Source organism: Acanthochromis polyacanthus, chromosome 22 (assembly GCF_021347895.1).
Source record: "Acanthochromis polyacanthus isolate Apoly-LR-REF ecotype Palm Island chromosome 22, KAUST_Apoly_ChrSc, whole genome shotgun sequence".
NCBI lineage: Eukaryota > Metazoa > Chordata > Actinopteri > Pomacentridae > Acanthochromis > Acanthochromis polyacanthus.
In genome coordinates this window covers 5009474-5030628 of record NC_067134.1, presented here as the reverse complement: position 1 = coordinate 5030628, position 21155 = coordinate 5009474, and the positions used below count along the sequence as shown (strand labels likewise).

Below are 21155 nucleotides of genomic sequence, written 5' to 3'. Positions count from 1 at the left end.
AGCCATGCTTCTGCATTAAAGTCGGGATTGAATATTGCAGCAGGCTCATGTTCATTCGGCTAAAACCTATTTCTGAGCAATGAAAATGTTTACTTACATGTCTGTAGCTTCTCTGTGTGAAGACCAAGTCAACCAAAGGAAGGCGCCAGTGTTTGAATGATGCCCGGACACGTTCGTCCTGCAGGATGTGGGCGTGTCCGAAAGCTTTAGTTTGAGTAAACTCTCTAAAATTGGGTTTGCTTAATCAATTTTTTGAGAAGTTCAGTAAAATCAATTTTAGGATAGAAAATTTTAAGTTAGTTAAATATTCACACTTGTTACTTATCTGTAACTTTCAGAAACACAAAATAAAATTTAAATTGATTTATTGGAGCATTTATGTTTTGTAAAATAAAGTAATATGAACTTCACCACTGAACTACTATTTACAGTGTACATTTAATTGCAACTAATTGCAGTCAACAGAAATGTGGCACCCTGCCTTTCCCTCTATGCAGCAAACAGACACACTCAGGTAAGTGCAGGTGATCCATATGAAGCAATCACTCAGCACAGTCACACACCAACACACAAGCACCCATGCAGATCAACTACTCCCAGTGACAAGTGTGAATATCCCTGCCTCTATAGGTCTTATCTTTTGCTTTTGAATTAAACAGTCTGATTGCTGATGGCAAGAAAGATTTCCTGAATCTTTCAGTCCTGCAGCACAGGGATAGGAGCCGTCCATCGATGTTTTGTTGTTCACTGAGGCAAATGTGAAGTGGATGATCCATGTTTGTCAGAATGGCCTCCATCTTTCTAAGTGTCCGTCTCTCCACCTCATCCTCCAATGTGTTCAATCTGATTCCAACTACAGAGCCAGCTTTTTTTAATCAGTTTGTTCAGATGCCTTGCATCCTTGTTCTTTATACTGCCTCCCCAGCAGACTGCAGCATAAAACAGGACACTTGCTACCACAGACTGATAAAACATCTGCAGCATCTTACTGCTGATGTCTATTGATCAAAGTCTTCTTAGGGAAAGAAGTCAGCTCGGGCCCTTTTTGTAGATGAAGTGTGCATTTTTAGACCAATCTAATTTATTGTCATGGTGGACACCTAAATATTTATATGATGTCACCACCTCGATGTCAACACCACAAGTGCAGGGCTTAAAGTGAGAAAAAATCCTGAGCCTGAACTTCTAAGATCCAATTTATAGTGTCAATAAACGTATTTAAATGTGTTTTAAAACTCACTAAAACACAATATATATGAGATTCTATTAATTCAGAGCAAATATGAGGTCATCTGGTGGAAATAATGTCCATTATGATCCCACTATTTTATTGTTGCTCAAATGTAAAACCTTACTTGGCCAAAACTTAAGGCATTTTAGAAAGTGCCCCAAGTCTGATTTTTTTTTGTGTGTTGATGTTTCAATACCACATCATTATAATTGCAAAGATTTATTTTAGTGTAAAGGGGAAAAAATCATGAAAATCAAGTACATATATTATTAATAACTCTTAATAATTTTTATCTCTCCAGTAGATTTAACAAGAACTCAAAACAACACCAACCACAACCAAACTGCTACAAAACTATGCTGCTTTCCTTCATAAGGCACAATTTTTAGTGACAACATTATCTCAAGTGTCAGTCTCAAGAGAATATTAAGTGGTTGGAGAATACTGTTTGAAAAAGTCATTTCTTTTTTGCTTTGTTTGTGAATTTTCTGAACATTTTCTTTTTAACATGTTGTTCAAAATGTTTGTTGAAATAAACTGCAAAACACAGACAACAGAATCAACTTGTTTAATATTCTCTGGAACACTACAAGAGAATAAATTGTCATATGTCACTTGCTATACCAACTTTGTATTTAAGCAGGTAATAAAAGTACTAGTATTAACTCTTACATGCAATTTTAGTTATTGCCTCACAATATAAGATACCTCTGAATAAGTTGATCATGATGCTGACTCTCTCAAACTCTGTAACTAGCAAAGAAATTCGGGCCTTCCTGATCTGGTTTATCTGGGTCCTGGCGGCAATGGACTGCTCATGCTGAAGAACTTCTACTCTGGCCTTTTCCTCTGGAGTCAGCCCATTTCTCACACAGATGTGATTAAGAAGCCCTCTGTAGCACATAACCACACATACACATGTTAGTAACTGCTCGTTTGATACACCTCAATAATCTGTGTGATTAGTTTAAATCATTTGATTTTCAATTTGAACTGACACACATTTTGTTCGTTTTTGGTAAGGGAAAAAATGTATTCACTGTATAATTTGTTCAGTTTGCTTTCAATTTAAATGTTTCTATTTTTATCTATATTTTGGGAAGAAAAAACGCTGAAAAGCAGGCTAAGAAAATTCTTATTTAACTACCTATCCATTATTCATTTCACACAACCCATACATTCGTTCTGTTCTTACTAACAATATTTGCTTAAGATTGGAGAGTTTTTGTTTGTGGCTAGACATCATTCGGATGCATAAGGTCACAAAATCTGCTGAGAGCTATTTAACTCATTATTACAAACATCCTATATGTCCTCAAATAAAAAAGGTTAATATCACCTAAGCGACATTCAGTTTGTGCATATTTAACTAAACAGATGTTCTGAGGAGAATAATGGGACAAATCCGTATGGCTTGATCTTTGATTTTTTTTCCCTTTCAAAATAAAATCCAGCAAACTAAAAAGCTGTTTCCTTTTTTTTCCTTTTGCCGTTGTAAAACACATAGAAAATGTTTAAAGATTAAGAAATCAAACAAAATCAACAACTTCTGTTTTTGTTACTTTTTTTAATTCAGTACCTAAGCCCGTTTGTTTTTATTTTGTGGCGAAACCATGGGGACTGTGGGGCGTGCACGCGCATCGCCACTGACGCACTTACGCCAATGGGGCGAGTCAACACACCGCGGTTCAGGGATCGCGGCAGCGGCTGCTCTCTTTGTAAATCAGCAGAGACACATCCTCTCTCCTCTGTCACACAAAGTCTGAGCAAACTTTAGTATCTGCGTCTTTGGGCTAAACACAAGCTCCAACGCTATTGACCAGTGATCAGCTGCTCGATTCTTCACCGCACCACTCACAGATTGGAGCTCCGTGCGCTCTGGAGAGACCGGGCAGCCACAGGGCTGGGACATGTGTGGAATGGGTATACAGTCCAAGCAGAAATAAAATAAATAATATGCAATATATATATCAATGTGTTTCCAGCAATTCCCTTTAAATATAATTAAAAAAAAACGCCAACAAATACTGCAAATTTGGATTTTGTTTGTGGGATACTGTTATTTCTTATCAGTGGCTCAGCAGCACTGACGATGCCGAAGCAAGAGGGCGCAGCATATCATGCGCCCAGCAGTCGATGCGCACTCGCAGTTAGAAAACTGTAATTGGATAAAAGTTCTATCAGAAAGTCGCATGCCTGGACAGAAAGTGTATAATTTTTAATGTAGGATTTGGAGTTTGATTGATAAAAGCGGAGCAACTGAATGCACAATGACGCACATGCTTGGAGCCTTCGGGACGGACATGGATGAAATTTTTTAAATGGTACACTTCCATGGGCCGGAAATCCGGCACGGCGCCGGAAAACTTTAAGCCCTGCAAGTGTTCACTGGATGAAGAGGGGTTTTGGATCTGTGGAAATCTATGATCATTTCCTTTGTCTTTGAGGCACTGAGTAGCAGGGAGTTTTTGTGATTCCAGTCACTGAAGGCACTTATCAGATCTCTGTATTCAGCTTCATGTCCATTTTGGATACATGCCACGATAGTGTCATCAGAGTATTTCTGAATGTGGCAGGACTCAGTGCTGTATTTGAAGTCAGATATATACAGTATGAACAGGAATGGAGTCAGGACTGTTCCTTGTAGAGCCCCAGTACTACTCATTAATGTCCCAGAAACACAGTTCCCCAGCCTGACAAACTGTGGCCTTCATGTCAGGTAATCTGTGATCCATGAAATACAGGAAGGATCCACTCCCATCTCTGTGAGCATGTCATTGTCAGGTCTGCAGATAAACCAAGTTAGGATCTGACCTGCCCAGTGGTGGTAAGGTAGTAGCTCTGTAAGCTTCTTTGACATTGGCATACAGCAGGTCTAGGGTTTTATTCTCTCTGGTAGGGCAGTGAAACTGTGTAAATCCAGTCAGATGAGAGGAGAGGCTGACATGGTTGAAATCTCCTGATATTATTACAAGTGCCTCATGTTGAGTCTGTATCCTAGCTACAGTATCATGCAAAACATCACATGGAACCAAGTCAGTTGCCTTAGGTGGAATGTATATAAGTATTGTTATGATGTGACTGAACTCCCTTGGAACATAGTATGGCCGAAGTCCATAGTCAAGTCCAAGATTGTGAAGAAAGTAATAAAAATTCTCTAAAAAAAAAAAAAAAAAAAATCTTTCGTTATTCTGGGATTTAAAGATAATTTTGGTCATCTTAACCGACATAAAACAGGAGAAGCATTGCCAGAATTAATGTCAGATCGTGTAAATGAAAAAAAAAAGGGTTATGTGTCGTTTATACAGTGTAAGTAAACTTCTGGGTTCAACTGTCTGAATTTCTTGAGAAGGAAAAGGCTGGTAAACTCACAATGCTCAAAAGTATTATTCTCTACCAAATGCTGCTCTTTACCTTCCTGAACAACTTGCTTGAAAAACAAGACTTTTCTTCCATTACGTATCTTCATCACCATGTAAGACATTTTCATAAAGTATGATCAGCAGCTAGTTCAGCCTCAAACAAAAAACAAGCAGCTTCCTAGCAGTCCACCATTATATCCTCAATACAGCTGCTTCTGCAGAGCTACATCTCTCCAGCCAACGTCACCTGGCTTTGGTTGGCCCATTTAACCAACTGGAGCAACTTTAGACATTTTAAATTACAAATGAATCATAATAATGTTACAGTGGTATGTTTCTCACTTTCTGTGAAGAATCCATGTTTCCTCCGTTGTTGAGCTCAGACAAAATGGCTGCCAACATTCCTCTGCTCCTCTGTCAGACTCTCCTCCTCCTGCCAATCACCTGTCACATCAAACATCTTCATTAGGATACCACTCGATACACAAGTGTCAGAGTGTCCCATATGTTCATCAGCCAACACAGAGGACACATTTCAACTCAATAGTTCACTTTTAGCTCTTTTCAGTTTCACCTAAAACTGACACAAATGAACTTAAACTGTTAAAAATAAGGAACATAGACAGAAAACAGACATGGAAAAAGAGTATAAAGGGAACATAAAGATGCTACTGCAGGTGATTCAAGACAGGACTGCTGGTAGAAAACTGAGAATGGGAAGAACTTTGTCATTGCACACTTTCATAGACAATGAAATTCAATTTGAGCTGCCCTGCTTATGCTGTACGTTAGTCAATGTATTTTACTGCTCAGTGTTCTGTTTAAAGGCAGCTCTCACTCTCTCTTCTTTGCACTCTCCCATAGTGTCAAGTGTCCTCCCACTTTCAATGACAGGTGATTCTCATTGATGATTTTTCTCACAGTTTGTGCAGTTTCCCCACTTGAAAAATGATGTTTCATCTACCCAGGGATTGAGCAGGACTCCACTCATCAATCACACAGTTGCTTTCTTTCTTTTCCCTCTTTAATTTTGCAGTGGTCACAAATTCATGAGATACAGAGGTGGCAACTTCCATAAGTCCATACGTTTAGTTGATAGATTCAGGTGAAAAACCTTTAAACAGAACACAGAAGGACAATGTTTGCATTACTGCATTCAGCAAATAGTAACAACCATTCCTCATGTACATTTTCACCACATTGGCAAATGCAACTCCACTCAATTTATGTTTGTCAACCTCAACACCACATAAACTGAAGCAACAATCATGGCATGAGCAATATTCAACCCAATACTATACCACACGTGAATTTATCTGCATTTTAAAGAGTTGATTTTAAATCACAGTTTAACAAATTACTCTTAGCATTTTTATCCAAAAAAAATTAATCATTTTATACTTTTTACTTCATGGTTTTAAAATTATTTCAAGTGCATAAAGTGCTTTTAAAATGCAATCCCTTTCCAGATTCAATAAATAAATAAAGGGCATCGTAAAAACCCACCATTACAAACAGGATGAATTCTCTGGTCTTAGCTGGAACCCTCTAATTAGCACCAATTAGCCTGCAATCTTATTTTCAACTGAACAATTACAAAACACACGGCAATTACTGGGAAACAGACAAAGTTGACTCCGTGGCTAATGCTAATGCTAACACATACGGCAGTGGCACACATCGGCAGCTTAAACAGTCTTTTAGAGTCTCCAGAATTCTGCTCTTACCGGCTGCAACCCGGATTTTGGAGATGAAGGCAATCCTGCACAGTTTGCCACAGATCTTGATGCTTTCCCAACAGAAACTCACGGCCACTTTGTTTGAACGCGGTCATTCATTCTCAGTTCCTCCTCAGTGTTGCGTGTGTCCCCTTTCATGCCGCCGGTGGCAAACCTGCAGCCGCAGATTGGTTCCTCCCCAGCTGAGTGTAGCACCTGTGCGTAAATGCGTCTCCTTTGAGTTTTCAGCTCCTTCCAGTTTGACTTGATACATAGACTGCTTTGCACTCTGTGTCACCTGTACCTTCAGAGCTCTGAATGAAATAACAAAAGATTTATTGCAACGAACAAAAAGGTTTTGCCTCCACAGCAGCTTGTTATGAAAATGATTGTATTTGATGATTGAATGTTCTTATTCATTGTAATACTATGTGATGTGTGCTCCAAGAGAAACAAGGACACGAGCTATCATCAATATTATTTCATCTTACATGTCTAATTTAAAAAATATGACATTATATAAATATGCACTACTGTTCAAAAGTTTGAGGTCACTTAGAAATGTCATTTTTCTTGAAATCAGTTCTTTTCAATGAAGATAGCATTAAATAAATGATAAATCCAGTCTAGACCTTGTTAATGTGGTAAATGACTATTGTAGCTGGAAACGGCTGATTTTTAATGGAATATCTCCATAGGGGTACAGAGGAACATTTCCAGCAACCATCACTCCTGTGTTCTAATACTACATTGTGTTAGCTAATGCTGTTGAAAGGCTCATTGATGATTAGAAAACCCTTGTGCAGTTATGTTAGCACATGAATTAAAGTGGGAGCTTTCGTGGAGAACATGGAATTGTCTGGATATGACCCCAAACTTTTGAACGGTAGTGTACAGAAGGATATGGAAATCATAACGCAGTGTTTGAGCGGTCGTAGGTGAGCTGGTGTGCTAAGGATGAAGAGTGGAAAGGCACTTGGTCCTGATGATAAACCTGTGGAGGTATGGAAGTGTCTCGGAGAGGTAGCAGTAGAGTTTGTGACTGGGTTGTTCAACAGGATCTTAGATAGTGAGAAGATGCCCGAGGAATGGAGGAGAAGTGTGCTGTGTTCCTCTGACGCTCACTTGAACTAAAAGCATTTGAGCTGCACAAAGTGTGAAATGAGAGAGGAAGCAGTGAATCTCCAAACTGCTGACAGACTTTCACACATTATTGTCCAGTGAAAATCAGCTTTTTGTGCAGCCACACTTGATCCTGATTTGAGTCTTTAAGTCCTGTTCTAGTGATGAGAACTTCCTTCATCTTGTGTGTGATGGAGAAGAATAAAGGGCTGTGGCTAAAAATCCTGACTCTGAGTTCTTCATTACAAACACACATTATATCAGCTGGTTATTATTCATCTGCTTTATTCTATTCAACATACAAATTCATCCTGAAATCTTTCCATTTCTCTTCTCAATATTCTACCAAATATCAAAGATTCCTTTGAAAGCAGATCTTCAAGGATTTTAGATTTGATTTCCAACAATCAGAATGTTAGAAGTTTCTCCTGTTGATCATATTTTAGTGATAATTTCTCCCAAATGTTTCAGATCATTTTTACTGTAATATTCTGAAGTAAAGTTTGTGTTTTATGGTGAATGGATCAGATCTCACATTTAGTTTCAATCAAACCTTGAGGCTTCTGGAAAATACACACAGCTTTAAAATAATGTTGGATCATCTGCTGACTGTGTCGTTATTAAATGCTTTTAGAGTTTCATTATTTTAACCCTCGTGTCGTTTTAAAGTTTGAAAATGTGGAAAATAATAAATATTTTGACAGTGAGACTTCTGATGCCCACATTTTAACATTTTTGGGACATTTTTGAACATTTTTTGGTGGAAAAAGAAGAAATGTTTCGAAAGAACATTCACACAAAAATCAACCAAAATCCAGTAAATTCTCTGGATTTTGGTTGATTTTTATGTGAATGTTCTTAAAGAAAATATCAGAAGTTTTACTGATAAATATGGAATCACTTTAGATATTTTTAGGATTTTTTTGGAAGATTTTTACTCATTTTTTGAAAATATTTACAAGAATTTTCCTGCCAAATTAGGGGGATTTTGTTTAGTTTTTTTTAAATAAAACTTTTAAGGAATTATTGGACATATGTTATCCACAAATCTTAAACATGACCACTAGCCGCTGTACCTTATTTGTTAATACAGAATAGTAGGCTACTGTCAAGTCATTTTCACTGTTATTTTTCCTTTGATTTTCAGACAAACACTTGTTAAATTAGAGGTGCACAAATTCACTTCTGATGTGTCTTTTCCTTTTATCAGGCCATAATTTTTGTTTCACATTCATGTTAAATATTTTAAAATAATGTTTGCATGCCAATTGCAGTTTTGTAATAAAGGTTGTACTGATTATCTGTTGTTGGCTATTTATTTCTCTTTCTCCCACCCTGTTTATTTGTAGTGCAGTGCTACAAATCAACATTGTTTTTAAGGTTTGTTCAGAAATGTGTTTAAAGTTGATCATACTGTTAAAATTAACTGCAATTCTGTTATTGGTGAACAAATGAGCTCTCTAAGACATCACCAATAAAAGGTTTAATGGAGTCAAATGTTACTTTGTGGTTTACAAACAGCTTATTAATCATTAAATAATTATTATAAACATCAGTTGCAACTTTACAATAACCATCTAAGTAATGTTTATAGATGTTTATAAACCAAATATTAACCATTTATGAAATGCTACAAATAAAATGTCTTCTATATATTTAATCTTTATAGATGTTTTACAGCCAATTTCTTAAAGGTATATAAATCATGAACAAATGATTACTATAGTGTTAAAATGTTATGAGTGTAACTATAAAACGTTAATAAATAGTTTATTAATAATTAAGAAACATTATTAATGATAATTCAATTGTTTTAATGGTAAAGAAACTTAAATTAAATTAATAAACTACATATTTGCCATTTATAAATGATTGTTAAGCATTAATAAACGATTCAATTACCATTTATTAATGGTCTATATGCAGTTTATAAATGATTATTAAGCATTAATAAACTATCTGTTAATCATTTATAAACGATCTCTTTACCATTTACAAATGATGGTTATTGTAAAGTGTTACCGATTCTTGATCTGGTTTCCGCCTCGTGTCCAACTACATGGAACTGAGACTTTTAGGTTCAATTTTTTCATGATTGCTCTTCCATCACTGCCTCTGTTTTTATCTTTGTCTTTTGCTACAGAAATGTTAACACAGCAATGGAGTGAGATGTGGGACCTCTGAGGAGGATAAGGATGGTTCGGCAACAACAGCAAAAAGAGATGAATCACTTAGTTGTGAGCAATGTAGCAAGACTTTTGTCACAGCAACAAAGCTAAGAATTCACAAACGTATTCACAGTGTGGACAAACCATTCAGCTGTGATCAGTGTGGAAAGGCTTTTACGACCAAGACTCTGTTAAAAAGCCATCAACTCATTCACAGTGGAGTGAAACCATTCAGCTGTGATCAGTGTGGAAAGGCTTTTACTAAGAAGAGTCACTTAAAAAGCCATCAACTCATTCACAGTGGAGTTAAACCATTCAGCTGTGATCAGTGTGGAAAGGCTTTTACTCAGAAGAGTGATCTAGCAAAACATCAACTCATTCACAGTGGAGTTAAACCATTCAGCTGTGATCAATGTGGAAAGGCTTTTACTCAGAAGAGTTCTCTAGCAAAACATCAACTGATTCACAGTGGAGTTAAACCATTCAGCTGTGATCTGTGTCGAAAGGCTTTTACTCGGAAGAGCTACTTAAAAAGTCATCAACTCATTCACAGTGGAGTTAAACCATTCAACTGTGATCAGTGTGTGAAACCCTGTACTCAACATGAACAGTTGTTGATCCATCAATGCCCCCATTCTGGTAGAAAGTGGTACCACTGTGACTCCTGTGAAAAAACTTTCAAGCACCAACAGAGCTTAAAATGTCACCAACGCATCCACACTGGACATGATGTGTGGATATGTGATCACTGTGGCGAACTATTTGTACGGTACTCAGAGTTAAAAGCTCATGAAGTGACCCACACTGGGGTTAAACCCTACCTTTGTGACCAGTGTGGGAAGCGCTACAGCTACATTGGATACCTCAAAGTTCACCAACGTGTTCACACTGGGGAGAGACCATACAGATGTGACAAGTGTAAGAAGACTTTTACAACTTTGAGTTCCCTGAAACAACACCAGCAGATCCACACCAGAAAGAAAGCATTCAATCAGTGTCACAGTGAGGTATGTAAAGACTGGTCTCGGTCACAGTGTACACACAATTATGTATTGGATAATTTTGGATATTACTGCAAAATTGTTTCAAAACTGTTTTGAACAGCTGTGGTCATTTGAATTCTGAACACATCAGCTATCGTTCAGTCTAACCTGTATTCGTTTTGACACAGAAATCTGGTCCAGGTTAATCTGGGGATGTAAGTTAGATTAGGAATTCTGACGTAATCAGACAACTGAATGTTAAATTCCAACAGGTGAAAGTGTCTTCAGATGTCATTTGGGGTGCTCTCTATCTCAGGCAAGGCATCAGTTCTTCAATGCTGCAGGCAACACTGACGTTGTCTGTGTTTGTGTGTTTGTTTTCCAAGCAGAACGGAACAGATGGACAAAACTCATACTTGTCAGCACTCTGCCAATGGTGAACAGTGCTGCTTTGACCAGTCTGGACCAACGTCCAACCAACAAGGAACCCTGCAACGACACCAGCGTATGCACACTGGACACAGACTGAACCCCTGCCAAGAAGATTTCTCCATGCAGGGTTCAGTAAAGGTTCATGAAGTCCTCCACAAACTTAAAGTCCTTGAGATCCAGCTTCACAGAATTCAGGTCTAATTTCTTGTTTAGTGTCTTCGTTGCTTCGTTGCAAAATCCATTAAGAGGAAAGCTCTCATTAACAGATTTCACTGGTAAATTAATGAAACCATTCAAAGTGGTTACTCGGTTAAATTAATTATCAGTGGTAGAGGGACAGATGTCTGGATGGAGGCAGTGAGCAGCAGGGCGAATTTCCTGAATTACCAGCTTAATCGTTCCTCAGATCCCTATGGGCTGCAGGAACCTGTTCGATGCAGAGCTGGTTCAGTGATTCTCTGATGATTAATCATAATTAATTTAGGAGATTACTGGCTTTAGGATTCATATCTATCTATCTATCTATCTATCTCTCTATCTCTCTCTATCTCTCTCTCAGGACATTGATGAAGAATCTCTAATATTGAACAAGTAGATCAAATAATCTCTGATTATGTGCGAGATGAAATATGAAGTGTTCTATGAAAAGTCCAATGTTTGAAAGCTGACATGTAGTTTAGAATAATTTTTTTGTAAATTACCTGCATCCAGCATTTTTATAACGGCACATTTTCATGCTTTGACAGATACAGTGAGGGGAAAAAAGTTTTCAGACACCCAGAAAATTTTTACACAATCTTAAATATTATCATGAAATATTTGTTCGTCTTGTTTTTGTGTGTTTCTAAGGGTGTGGCTGCATCAGACAGACACAAATACAAATGATTTTTTTTGTTGTTGTTTACAAGACAAGCAAAACTAAATTCTACCAAATTTCTCATTTTATGGAACCAGTCAGTTTTCAGTTTTTAATGTCTCTTTTAGAATGTGTTCAGTTTTATGATTGTACTAAAATAAATGACTCTTGAAGACCTCAAAGTGATTCTTAATGCAGTATTTCACAAATGTATGGGATGTCCAAAAACTTTATACCACTGCTGCATTGAACAGCAATCTGATCTGCTGATGTTAGCAAGACAAACAAGTGAAGGTTTCAGGCTTTTATCTAGAATTGTTCTTGAGATATTCATCTTCAAACAGCCTCAAATTTTAATGGGAGAAAATAAAAAAACGAGTGAAACTGGGTCTACAGTCCACTGAAAAACCTCTAAGAAAGTATCTGACATACTGAGCTATTATTTCATAGATACCATTAGAAATATCCAAAGTTTATGATTAAAATAAAGTTTTTTGGGAGACGGTCAATGATTTGAAACGGAGTTCCACTGTTGAATAACCTCAATCTCTGATTCCAGCGTCAGTGCTCCATTGTTGCAGTTGTGACGTTGTCTTTCAGATGGTCCTAACACAGGGCACAACTGCTCTGAAAACAACACTCATGTTCTTGTTTGGAACAGTTTCTTAGTAGAAATTACGCAGCAATGTCCAAGTTCTCAGCAGCTCCAGTGAGGACGACTCTTAATGTGAGGAAAAGCATCCTTTGACTTCTTCCTGGAGGTTTTTGTTGTCAGAAATTGTCTTCCAGTGTGGGACTTCTGACTCTCTGTTCACTTTTCTTTCCCTCTAATATTGTTACAACACAAGAATCAGTGTTTTGGTTCAAATCACATTGTATTTGCATGTTGCTCTGTGTTTTCTGCTCCAGGAATTGGGTGATGTGTGCGACCCAGCACCCACAGCTGGTTGGGTGTCATGTGGCTCTGCGTTCTGATTGGATGATTGTCCAACCACTGCCACAAGTATGAAGGTCATCCTGCAGGAACACGTAGTGGAAACACAATGGCTGAATCCCAAACCGCCCCCTACACACTCCCCCTCCACTACCGAGTGCCACTCCAAAAGAAGTCACACTCGCAGCTGTGGAGGGCACTTTAATTGAAGGGGGGAGGGTATAAATACGATCATCAGGAATGGGACGCCCTGTCGCCTCACCGGAAAACGGAAGACGTCATCGCCATGGTAACACAAAGACGCCTACTGTGCATGGCTGTAGCGCTGTGGCACAGGTTGCAACTAACAAGGATCGCTGCTGCTTCCAGAAGACAAAAGCGTCCCACTTTTTTTTCACTCACATGTTTTCCAATCCTATTATCTGGCATTTCAAATCCAACAAATGAATGAATGAATGAATTATGTCAGTTGTGTTCAAATTTTAAGGTGTCAGGGGGTGCACAATTAAATCAAACGTCAGCAGAGAAGAAGATTTGTTTCTTTTGATTTATCTTTTTACACCACTCTTTTTGGGATGTTCTGTCAGTGTGAAAAAGGCGTGGGAGAAATAAAGGACGCATGTGGAACTTACATCGATATGTTGCTTCCTCCTCCATTTCGACGTTGCACTTCCTGAAAAAGTTGTCCGGAGTGTGCATCGATGCAGACTCGCTATTTAAGGGCTGAACAGTCCACTCCCCCTCCGCACTACGCGGTTTGGGACGGCCCTTAAAATGGAGGACCCTCCGCGGGAACGCGCAAAGTTTGTTTTTGTTTAAAATTGTTCATCTTGTTAGTTCTTTTGGTTAGTTCACGTCTATTTCATCATTCTGTGACTCAGTGGCCATTTCTGTTTCAGTTTTCATCTCATTTTTGCTCTGAATTGCTCATTTTATCTCTCATTTTAGTCATTTTTTCCATCACTTTAAGGTTTTTTTTGTTCAATTTTGGTCGTGTTGCATCTTATTGGATCATTTTGTGCATTTCAGTATGTTTTTAGAAAAAAATGTATCAATCAGACTGTAAATGATCTATGAACAAACCTCTGTGTAAAACCTTCAGAATGTTGAATAGAATAAATCTGGACCGTGATGAAGTAAAGATTTCTGGATCAATCTGGTCATTTTGAGGCTAATTTTGGTCATGTTTTTATCTAATTCAGGTCATTTTTTGTATCTTTTTGTGCCATTTGTCCACTAGAGGACAAATGGCACAATCACAGAATGAGGATATGTATTGAAAAAATATCGTTCAAAATTTGTCCAGAGTAGTGACTATAATTTGAATATTAATACACTTAACCAAGTGCTATAGGTGGGAAAAAACATTTTTACACAGCATGATGTTGCTTTGTGATGTTCCAACTGACATGCTGATTTCAAAATGGAAGCATTTTAATTTCTAATGCTCTCATAGAAGATGACTGGTCAAGTAAAATTTACTCCTGTGACTCTGATGTCATGCAGAGTCTTTATGCTATGATGTGGAAAGGGTGAAAGAAGACAGACTGGACATTTCTGAGTGAAACTGAACAGGGCATGTACTGATTCATAAAAAACAAGTGTAGTATTATCTTTAATCAAGCCTTACATTGTATTTACTAACTGAAGTACTTGGGTTTTGAACACAAGAATTACTTGTCAAGACTATGTTGACTGGAGCTCTGCTACAGAAAGGCAGTTCATTTTCTGCTGGGGTTCATAACATACAAGATTTCTCAAATCTACACAGATATTTTTGATTTGAAATTAGAGTTCAATTAATAATATATATTTTGATACTTTCTCTAAAAACTCTAAAAAAGCTTCAAGTGTAGCTGCTGGAAAAGAGCCTGCAAGTTACATTGTGGGACATGTGAACATAGTTCAAGGAAGCGAGGCTGGGAGCAAGAGCCCAAACAGAGGTGGTAAAAGAAAAGGTCAAATTACAGGTATGTAGTACATGTTTTAATGTCAGTCCAATTATGTCTGACTATTTGCTGAGTCAGTGAAAGTTATCTTTTAGAGCAATGTTTGTATTATTTCAATACTGAGATATTGTTGCAGTGTCATTTGTCATTTGTTTCCATTTGGATGTATTGTACAGTTAGATTCTATTGAGTTTCCATGCCACATTACATTGCTGTTAAGGTGTCTGAATAATTCAGTGAGGGTTTGGTCATGTACTACTATAAGGCCGTGCATAAAAAGAAAATCAAGCCTGTTACAGTGTTGCTCTAGTCCCCTCTGTTAAATGACATCAAAACAATGGTCAACATGAACAAATGAGTGTTGACATTGACTCACAACAGTACCTCTCAACTGCTCTAATTTTGATCTATTTAGGAGAACAATGTGATGAGTGCACCGAGAGATCCAATACAGGGAGCTTTCCTTTTTCAAAGATTATTAGAAGGACAGAAGACAAAGTAAGTTTCAGCAAACAGCTTTTTATTTTCTAATTAGCCAGTTTATAGTATTTAAAGTGCAGAGTTATTTGTGTTAGATTTGAACAAAATTCTTCCAACAGTGTAAGGACTTAGTCTTTCTACTTTAATTTGCAATTGTTCTAGAAGCCTATCATATGGGTCAGGTGGTCACTCTGCAGCACAAGGAGTACTATCCCACATTGGATCTGATGTTAATATTTCCCTTAGACATGGTAAATTGACTGACTGGCTGATATTGTAGAGTTAGTAAATATAGGCAGTTAACAAAAGGAAATGAATACTACTTTGTGTGGGTACCAGAATTTGGCCATTTAACAAAAAAAATCTAATGCTAATATTCTTTTATTTCACCAGACTGTTATTGTTTACACTTCAATGAATGATGCTGTTTTACATGTATAGTAATTTTATTCATCTTCATGCATACAGTGTTTGTGTACAGTATGCGTGATAATATTTTAAAAAGATATACATTAACAAGGCCAACAACAACAATGTGTTGTGTTACAGGTGCTTCTTCAGTGGCGTCCGTGCACAACATGGTAAATGTCAAATGTCAAATAATGTTGCAGTGAGGAAAGATTTGGTAAATAGTCAGCACTGGCAGTCCACAACAAATGCAGGGTGTTGCACAGGCAGATTCTAGATTACATAGTGTTATGTAAGACATCCTCTGGCAGGATGCCGTCCCGGCTCCTGGCTGGTTTTGTTTTTGCTACAGTCAGGATGCCGTTCTGGCTTTTGCCCGGGTTTTTTGTCCCTGTCTCCCTCTCTCTCTCCCAGCTGATCGCCCGCTGGAGGACAGCTAATTGCGGCATAAGACTCAGCTGAGGAGTAATCAGCCAACGCCATTCACCTGCCGTTCCCCTTCTGTTTAAAAACCCTCTGCTCCCCTCATTGTGTGTGGGAGCATCACAGCTTAGACTGACCCATATGTGGGTTCCCCTCTTTCTTTCTGATTCCCATCAACTCCCAAAGATGCAGATACTAAAGTTTGCTCAGACTTTGTGTGACAGAGGAGAGAGGATGTGTCTCTGCTGATTTACAAAGAGAGCAGCCGCTGAAGCGATCCCTGAGCCGCGGTGTGTTGACTCGCCCCATTGGCGTAAGTGCGTCAGTGGCGATGCGCGTGCACGTCCCACAGTCCCCATGGTTTCGCCACAAAATAAAAACAAACGGGCTTAGGTACTGAATTAAAAAAGTAACAAAACAGAAGTTGTTGATTTTGTTTGATTTCTTAATCTTTAAACATTTTCTATGTGTTTTACAACGGCAAAAGGAAAAAAAGGAAACAGCTTTTTAGTTTGCTGGATTTTATTTTGAAAGGGACAAAAAAATCAAAGATCAAGCCATACGGATTTGTCCCATTATTCTCCTCAGAACATCTGTTTAGTTAAATATGCACAAACTGAATGTAGCTTAGGTGATATTAACCTTTTTTATTTGAGGACATATAGGATGTTTGTAATGAGTTAAATAGCTCTCAGCAGATTTTGTGACCTTATGCATCCGAATGATGTCTAGCCACAAACAAAAACTCTCCAATCTTAAGCAAATATTGTTAGTAAGAACAGAACGAACGTATGGGTTGTGTGAAATGAATAATGGATAGATAGTTAAATAAGAATGTTCTTAGCCTGCTTTTCAGCGTTTTTTCTTCCCAAAATATAGATAAAAATAGAAACATTTAAATTGAAAGCCGACTGAACAAATTATACAGTGAATACATTTTTTCCCTTACCAAAAACGAACAAAATGTGTGTCAGTTCAAATTGAAAATCAAATGATTTAAACTAATCACACAGATTATTGAGGTGTATCAAACGAGCAGTTACTAACATGTGTATGTGTGGTTATGTGCTACAGAGGGCTTCTTAATCACATCTGTGTGAGAAATGGGCTGACTCCAGAGGAAAAGGCCAGAGTAGAAGTTCTTCAGCATGAGCAGTCCATTGCCGCCAGGACCCAGATAAACCAGATCAGGAAGGCCCGAATTTCTTTGCTAGTTACAGAGTTTGAGAGAGTCAGCATCATGATCAACTTATTCAGAGGTATCTTATATTGTGAGGCAATAACTAAAATTGCATGTCAGAGTTAATACTAGTACTTTTATTACCTGCTTAAATACAAAGTTGGTATAGCAAGTGACATATGACAATTTATTCTCTTGTAGTGTTCCAGAGAATATTAAACAAGTTGATTCTGTTGTCTGTGTTTTGCAGTTTATTTCAACAAACATTTTGAACAACATGTTAAAAAGAAAATGTTCAGAAAATTCACAAACAAAGCAAAAAAGAAAAAAAGAAATGACTTTTTCAAACAGTATTCTCCAACCACTTAATATTCTCTTGAGACTGACACTTGAGATAATGTTGTCACTAAAAATTGTGCCTTATGAAGGAAAGCAGCATAGTTTTGTAGCAGTTTGGTTGTGGTTGGTGTTGTTTTGAGTTCTTGTTAAATCTACTGGAGAGATAAAAATTATTAAAAGTTATTAATAATATATGTACTTGATTTTCATGATTTTTTCCCCTTTACACTAAAATAAATCTTTGCAATTATAGTGATGTGGTATTGAAACATCAACACAAAAAAAATCGGACTTGGGGCACTTTCTAAAATGTCTTAAGTTTTGGCCAAGTAAGGTTTTACATTTGAGCAACAATAAAATAGTGGGATCATAATGGACATTATTTCCACCAGATGACCTCATATTTGCTCTGAATTAATAGAATCTCATGTATATTGTGTTTTAGTGAGTTTTAAAACACATTTAAATACGTTTATTGACACTATAAATTGGATCTTAGAAGTTCAGGCTCAGGATTTTTTCTCACTTTAAGCCCTGTACATAATTACACAATTACATGTAAGTATGAATAGTATATTGCTTTGTTTTTTAATAGTATCTTAGTTTCATCTAATTTAAAACAGCAGAATTAAATGGAAGAATTCTGGGAGCCCCTGTCTTGCTTTCAGAGTTCAGCAACTGAGGTACATACGTATAGCCTTGTAGATGATTTTATTCAATAATAAGCCCCCCAGCAATAAGAAGTGTCAGCATTGTGTCATGTTACAGGATTCTGTGACAGAGGATTAGTTCTAGGACAAACCTAGTCACTCTACAGTTTGTGCTGACAATATTTAATGGCTAATATCTAGAAATGTGGCTCACATTTTCGTGGCACCAAAAATCTAACTTTGTTGCTCTGAGGGCTGCTATGAAGCAAGTTCAGTATAAGCAGGCTTACTTTGTGTACACCGGCTCGACAAAAACTAAAGCCTCAGTCAGAGTTAATGGTGGTTGTCAGGTTTCTTTAACTCAGAGTTTCTACTTCAGATCCTGTGAGTCACAAAAAGGGGGGGTGTTAACACCAAATGGACGTCTCATGGACCAGCTGCTTCAATCAGCTGGTTGTTCTAGTTGATAGCTACAAGGAATATGAAAAATGATGATGGTGGAAAGCAGCTACTGCAAATGATGCAAGACAGGAATGCTGGTAGAAAGCTGTTAAACATGCGTGAAGAACTTATTTTACCGATCAATGCAGACGCCTTTTTTAACTGGCTGCTGCACATTACAGCTGTTAAACTTCATGTATTGAGACATTATATTGAAGAAGTGCACTTTGGTCAGGGGTGGTCTGATAATGCAGGAAGTCACTGTTGTTCAGTTGTTGTGTTTTTTTTGTTTGTTTGTTTTTTTTGTTCACATATAAAATGAATAGACAGATCTTGAATGTTTTCACTGAAACTGTCAAGGTAATCAAGATCTGTCTGTTCATTTTATGTCTGAATAAAAGAGCTTTAAACTACTATAATTACTAGAAGACATGATGAACATTTCTGAGCAATCACTTTAATTATCGGTCAAATCAAGGTGAAATTAATGTCACTGATTAAATATTCTTGGTAATATATACCAGTAGATTTTTGGCATCAAATCAGGACCAAACATCAAAAAATATATTTGTGATTTCTGCATCACCAACTAAATACATGTTGGGTTTCTATAACACAATGAGAACAGTATGAGAAACTGTATCTTCACGGTTTTGTTCAGTGGCTTTAGTGACATAACGCTCCTCAGGTTTACACGTACAACATCAGATAAAGATCCTCAGCTGAGAATCTGTTTTGCTTGTGGAGAGTCGTCAGTAAATGCTTCGGTTAATAGGAGACGCTTCTTCCAACCAATTTAAATGTGTGTGTGTGTATCCAATGCTTGACTGTACACAAGATGAAAGATCATTTTTATTTATTGCATTAATGTAGTTACTATAATATTTACTTCGGCATTCCTTATTATTGTTGGAAATTCTATAATACAGATTTGCCTATTGTCAAACATTCTGTTGCTGCCAGCACATAAAAGGACTGAAAACATGGATACAAACCATGATAATATTTAATGCTTTTATATACAGGAAAGTCTTGATGGATCACACTGCCCTGGAGGAGGATGAAGAGGAGGAGGAAGACCTTGTTCACAATGACGACCACCCCTGAAACCTGCTGTTCATGAATTTTGTTATTTTGCAATAAAGCACACTGTTCAAAATCCTGTTTTTATGTTCTTTATTATTGATTTTGTGTTGAAAGAAAGTATTGCTGCTGATAAAGTATAAAACATTTACCAAATAATTCCTTCAGAATGAAGAAGGTTTCTGTACCAGAAGACTGTTTATGTGATGTTTTGGAGTATATAGTCAATGTATTGACAAGGAGAATTCACTGCACATCTGCAGAAACCTCTGCAAACTGCATCTAAAACGTATTACAAAAAGCGTTTTGAAAAGGTTGAATAAATGTGGCACAGTGAACCTTTCTGCCCTAGCTTGGAAAATCCAAACTTAATCTCCATGTAATCTCGTATCTCCATGTTAGGAGATACAGGAGAATCAGTTTGGCATTGGGCGAATTGAATCACGTTTCCCTCCCGGGAAAGTTTGGTATGACTAATCATAGCGCGGGAGTTAATGCTGCGTCATCTTCAGCGCCTGGATTACCCATAAAACACAAGATGATGCCGGAGGAGGAGGGGGGGGCAAAGCGAATCTTTTTGTGGTCTCTTGGCATTTTGGATGGCGTTAGTCGTTGCCTCTTTTCACTTGACGTTTCCAACGATGAGGAGGCAGTGAATGGCTCGTTACTTTCGGCTTCTTGCCATTGTTTGTACAGAGGAAAATCCCGTTCCAAACGTGAGTAAATTTAAGCAACTTTTACACATACGCACCGACTTGGTTTGGCTCTGATTTAAAGTTATTTCTAACACCACTAATCGTTCGGAAGGAGTCTTTTGTTGCATAGCCTTTTCAAAAATAAGTGTTGTACTTGAGAGTACCTCATGTATTTGCAGATTTTTGTGACAAAAACGGCAGTAATCATTCACCGCGATGCTTTCTCTGCTGCATGCTATTGTTGTTTGGACTACATGGACTTCAAGGTCGATTTGTTTGAGCGTCACATCCGTGTTACGCTGATTGGTTCTTTCTTGTTCAAGCTGCATTCGTTAGCCCCTCCTTTTTGAAATTGTCTCCTATCATCAATTGTGATGATAGGAGACAATTTCAAAAAGGAGGGGCTAACAAATACAAATAAAGGCAGTCTGGCATTGGCCAGACTGCCTTTATTTGTATTTATATTAATACATAGATAAAGTCAGTTTGGATTTTCCAGGCAATTTCTGCCCTGGTTTTCAAGAAGGAACATGTAATTTCAATGCAGACACACTTGGTGTCGCTGTTCTGTCTGGTCACTGCAGCACAGCTTTAATATTTAGCCACGCTCTGATTGGTTACAGACCGACGAAAGCGGAGTGAAGCGCGCACTTCCGGTCCTAAATGAAAGCGTTCCGGTAAGCAACATACAAAGAAAATCA

At 37.6% G+C, this 21155-nt stretch overlaps 1 protein-coding gene and 1 long non-coding RNA gene across 22 annotated transcripts in view; one reads left to right on the top strand and one right to left on the bottom strand.

Annotated features, from left to right (window-relative positions):
- Positions 1-21155, bottom strand: part of LOC110972485 (zinc finger protein OZF-like) — a 657596-nt gene that overhangs the window by 246276 nt on the left and 390165 nt on the right. For 5 of the 21 annotated variants that reach the window (XM_051942961.1, XM_051942982.1, XM_051942985.1 and 2 more), the window contains exons 1-2: positions 6321-6483; positions 4936-5037 (exon numbers count right to left, since the gene is read on the bottom strand). The exons of 8 other annotated variants lie outside the window; for them this stretch is intronic. In XM_051942961.1, coding sequence (XP_051798921.1) covers positions 4936-4995 — 60 coding nt within the window. In that variant the 5' untranslated portion in view covers positions 4996-5037; positions 6321-6483. Of the gene's footprint in view, positions 1-4935; positions 5038-5431; positions 5708-6320; positions 6484-21155 lie in introns of those variants that run through there. 8 more of the 21 variants (XM_051942964.1, XM_051942967.1, XM_051942968.1 and 5 more) reach the window with 4 other exon arrangements.
- On the top strand, positions 15321-19737 carry LOC110972763 (uncharacterized). The gene is made up of 3 exons (XR_007939364.1): positions 15321-15486; positions 18209-18268; positions 19702-19737. It is a non-coding gene; the product is annotated as an uncharacterized LOC110972763 (long non-coding RNA).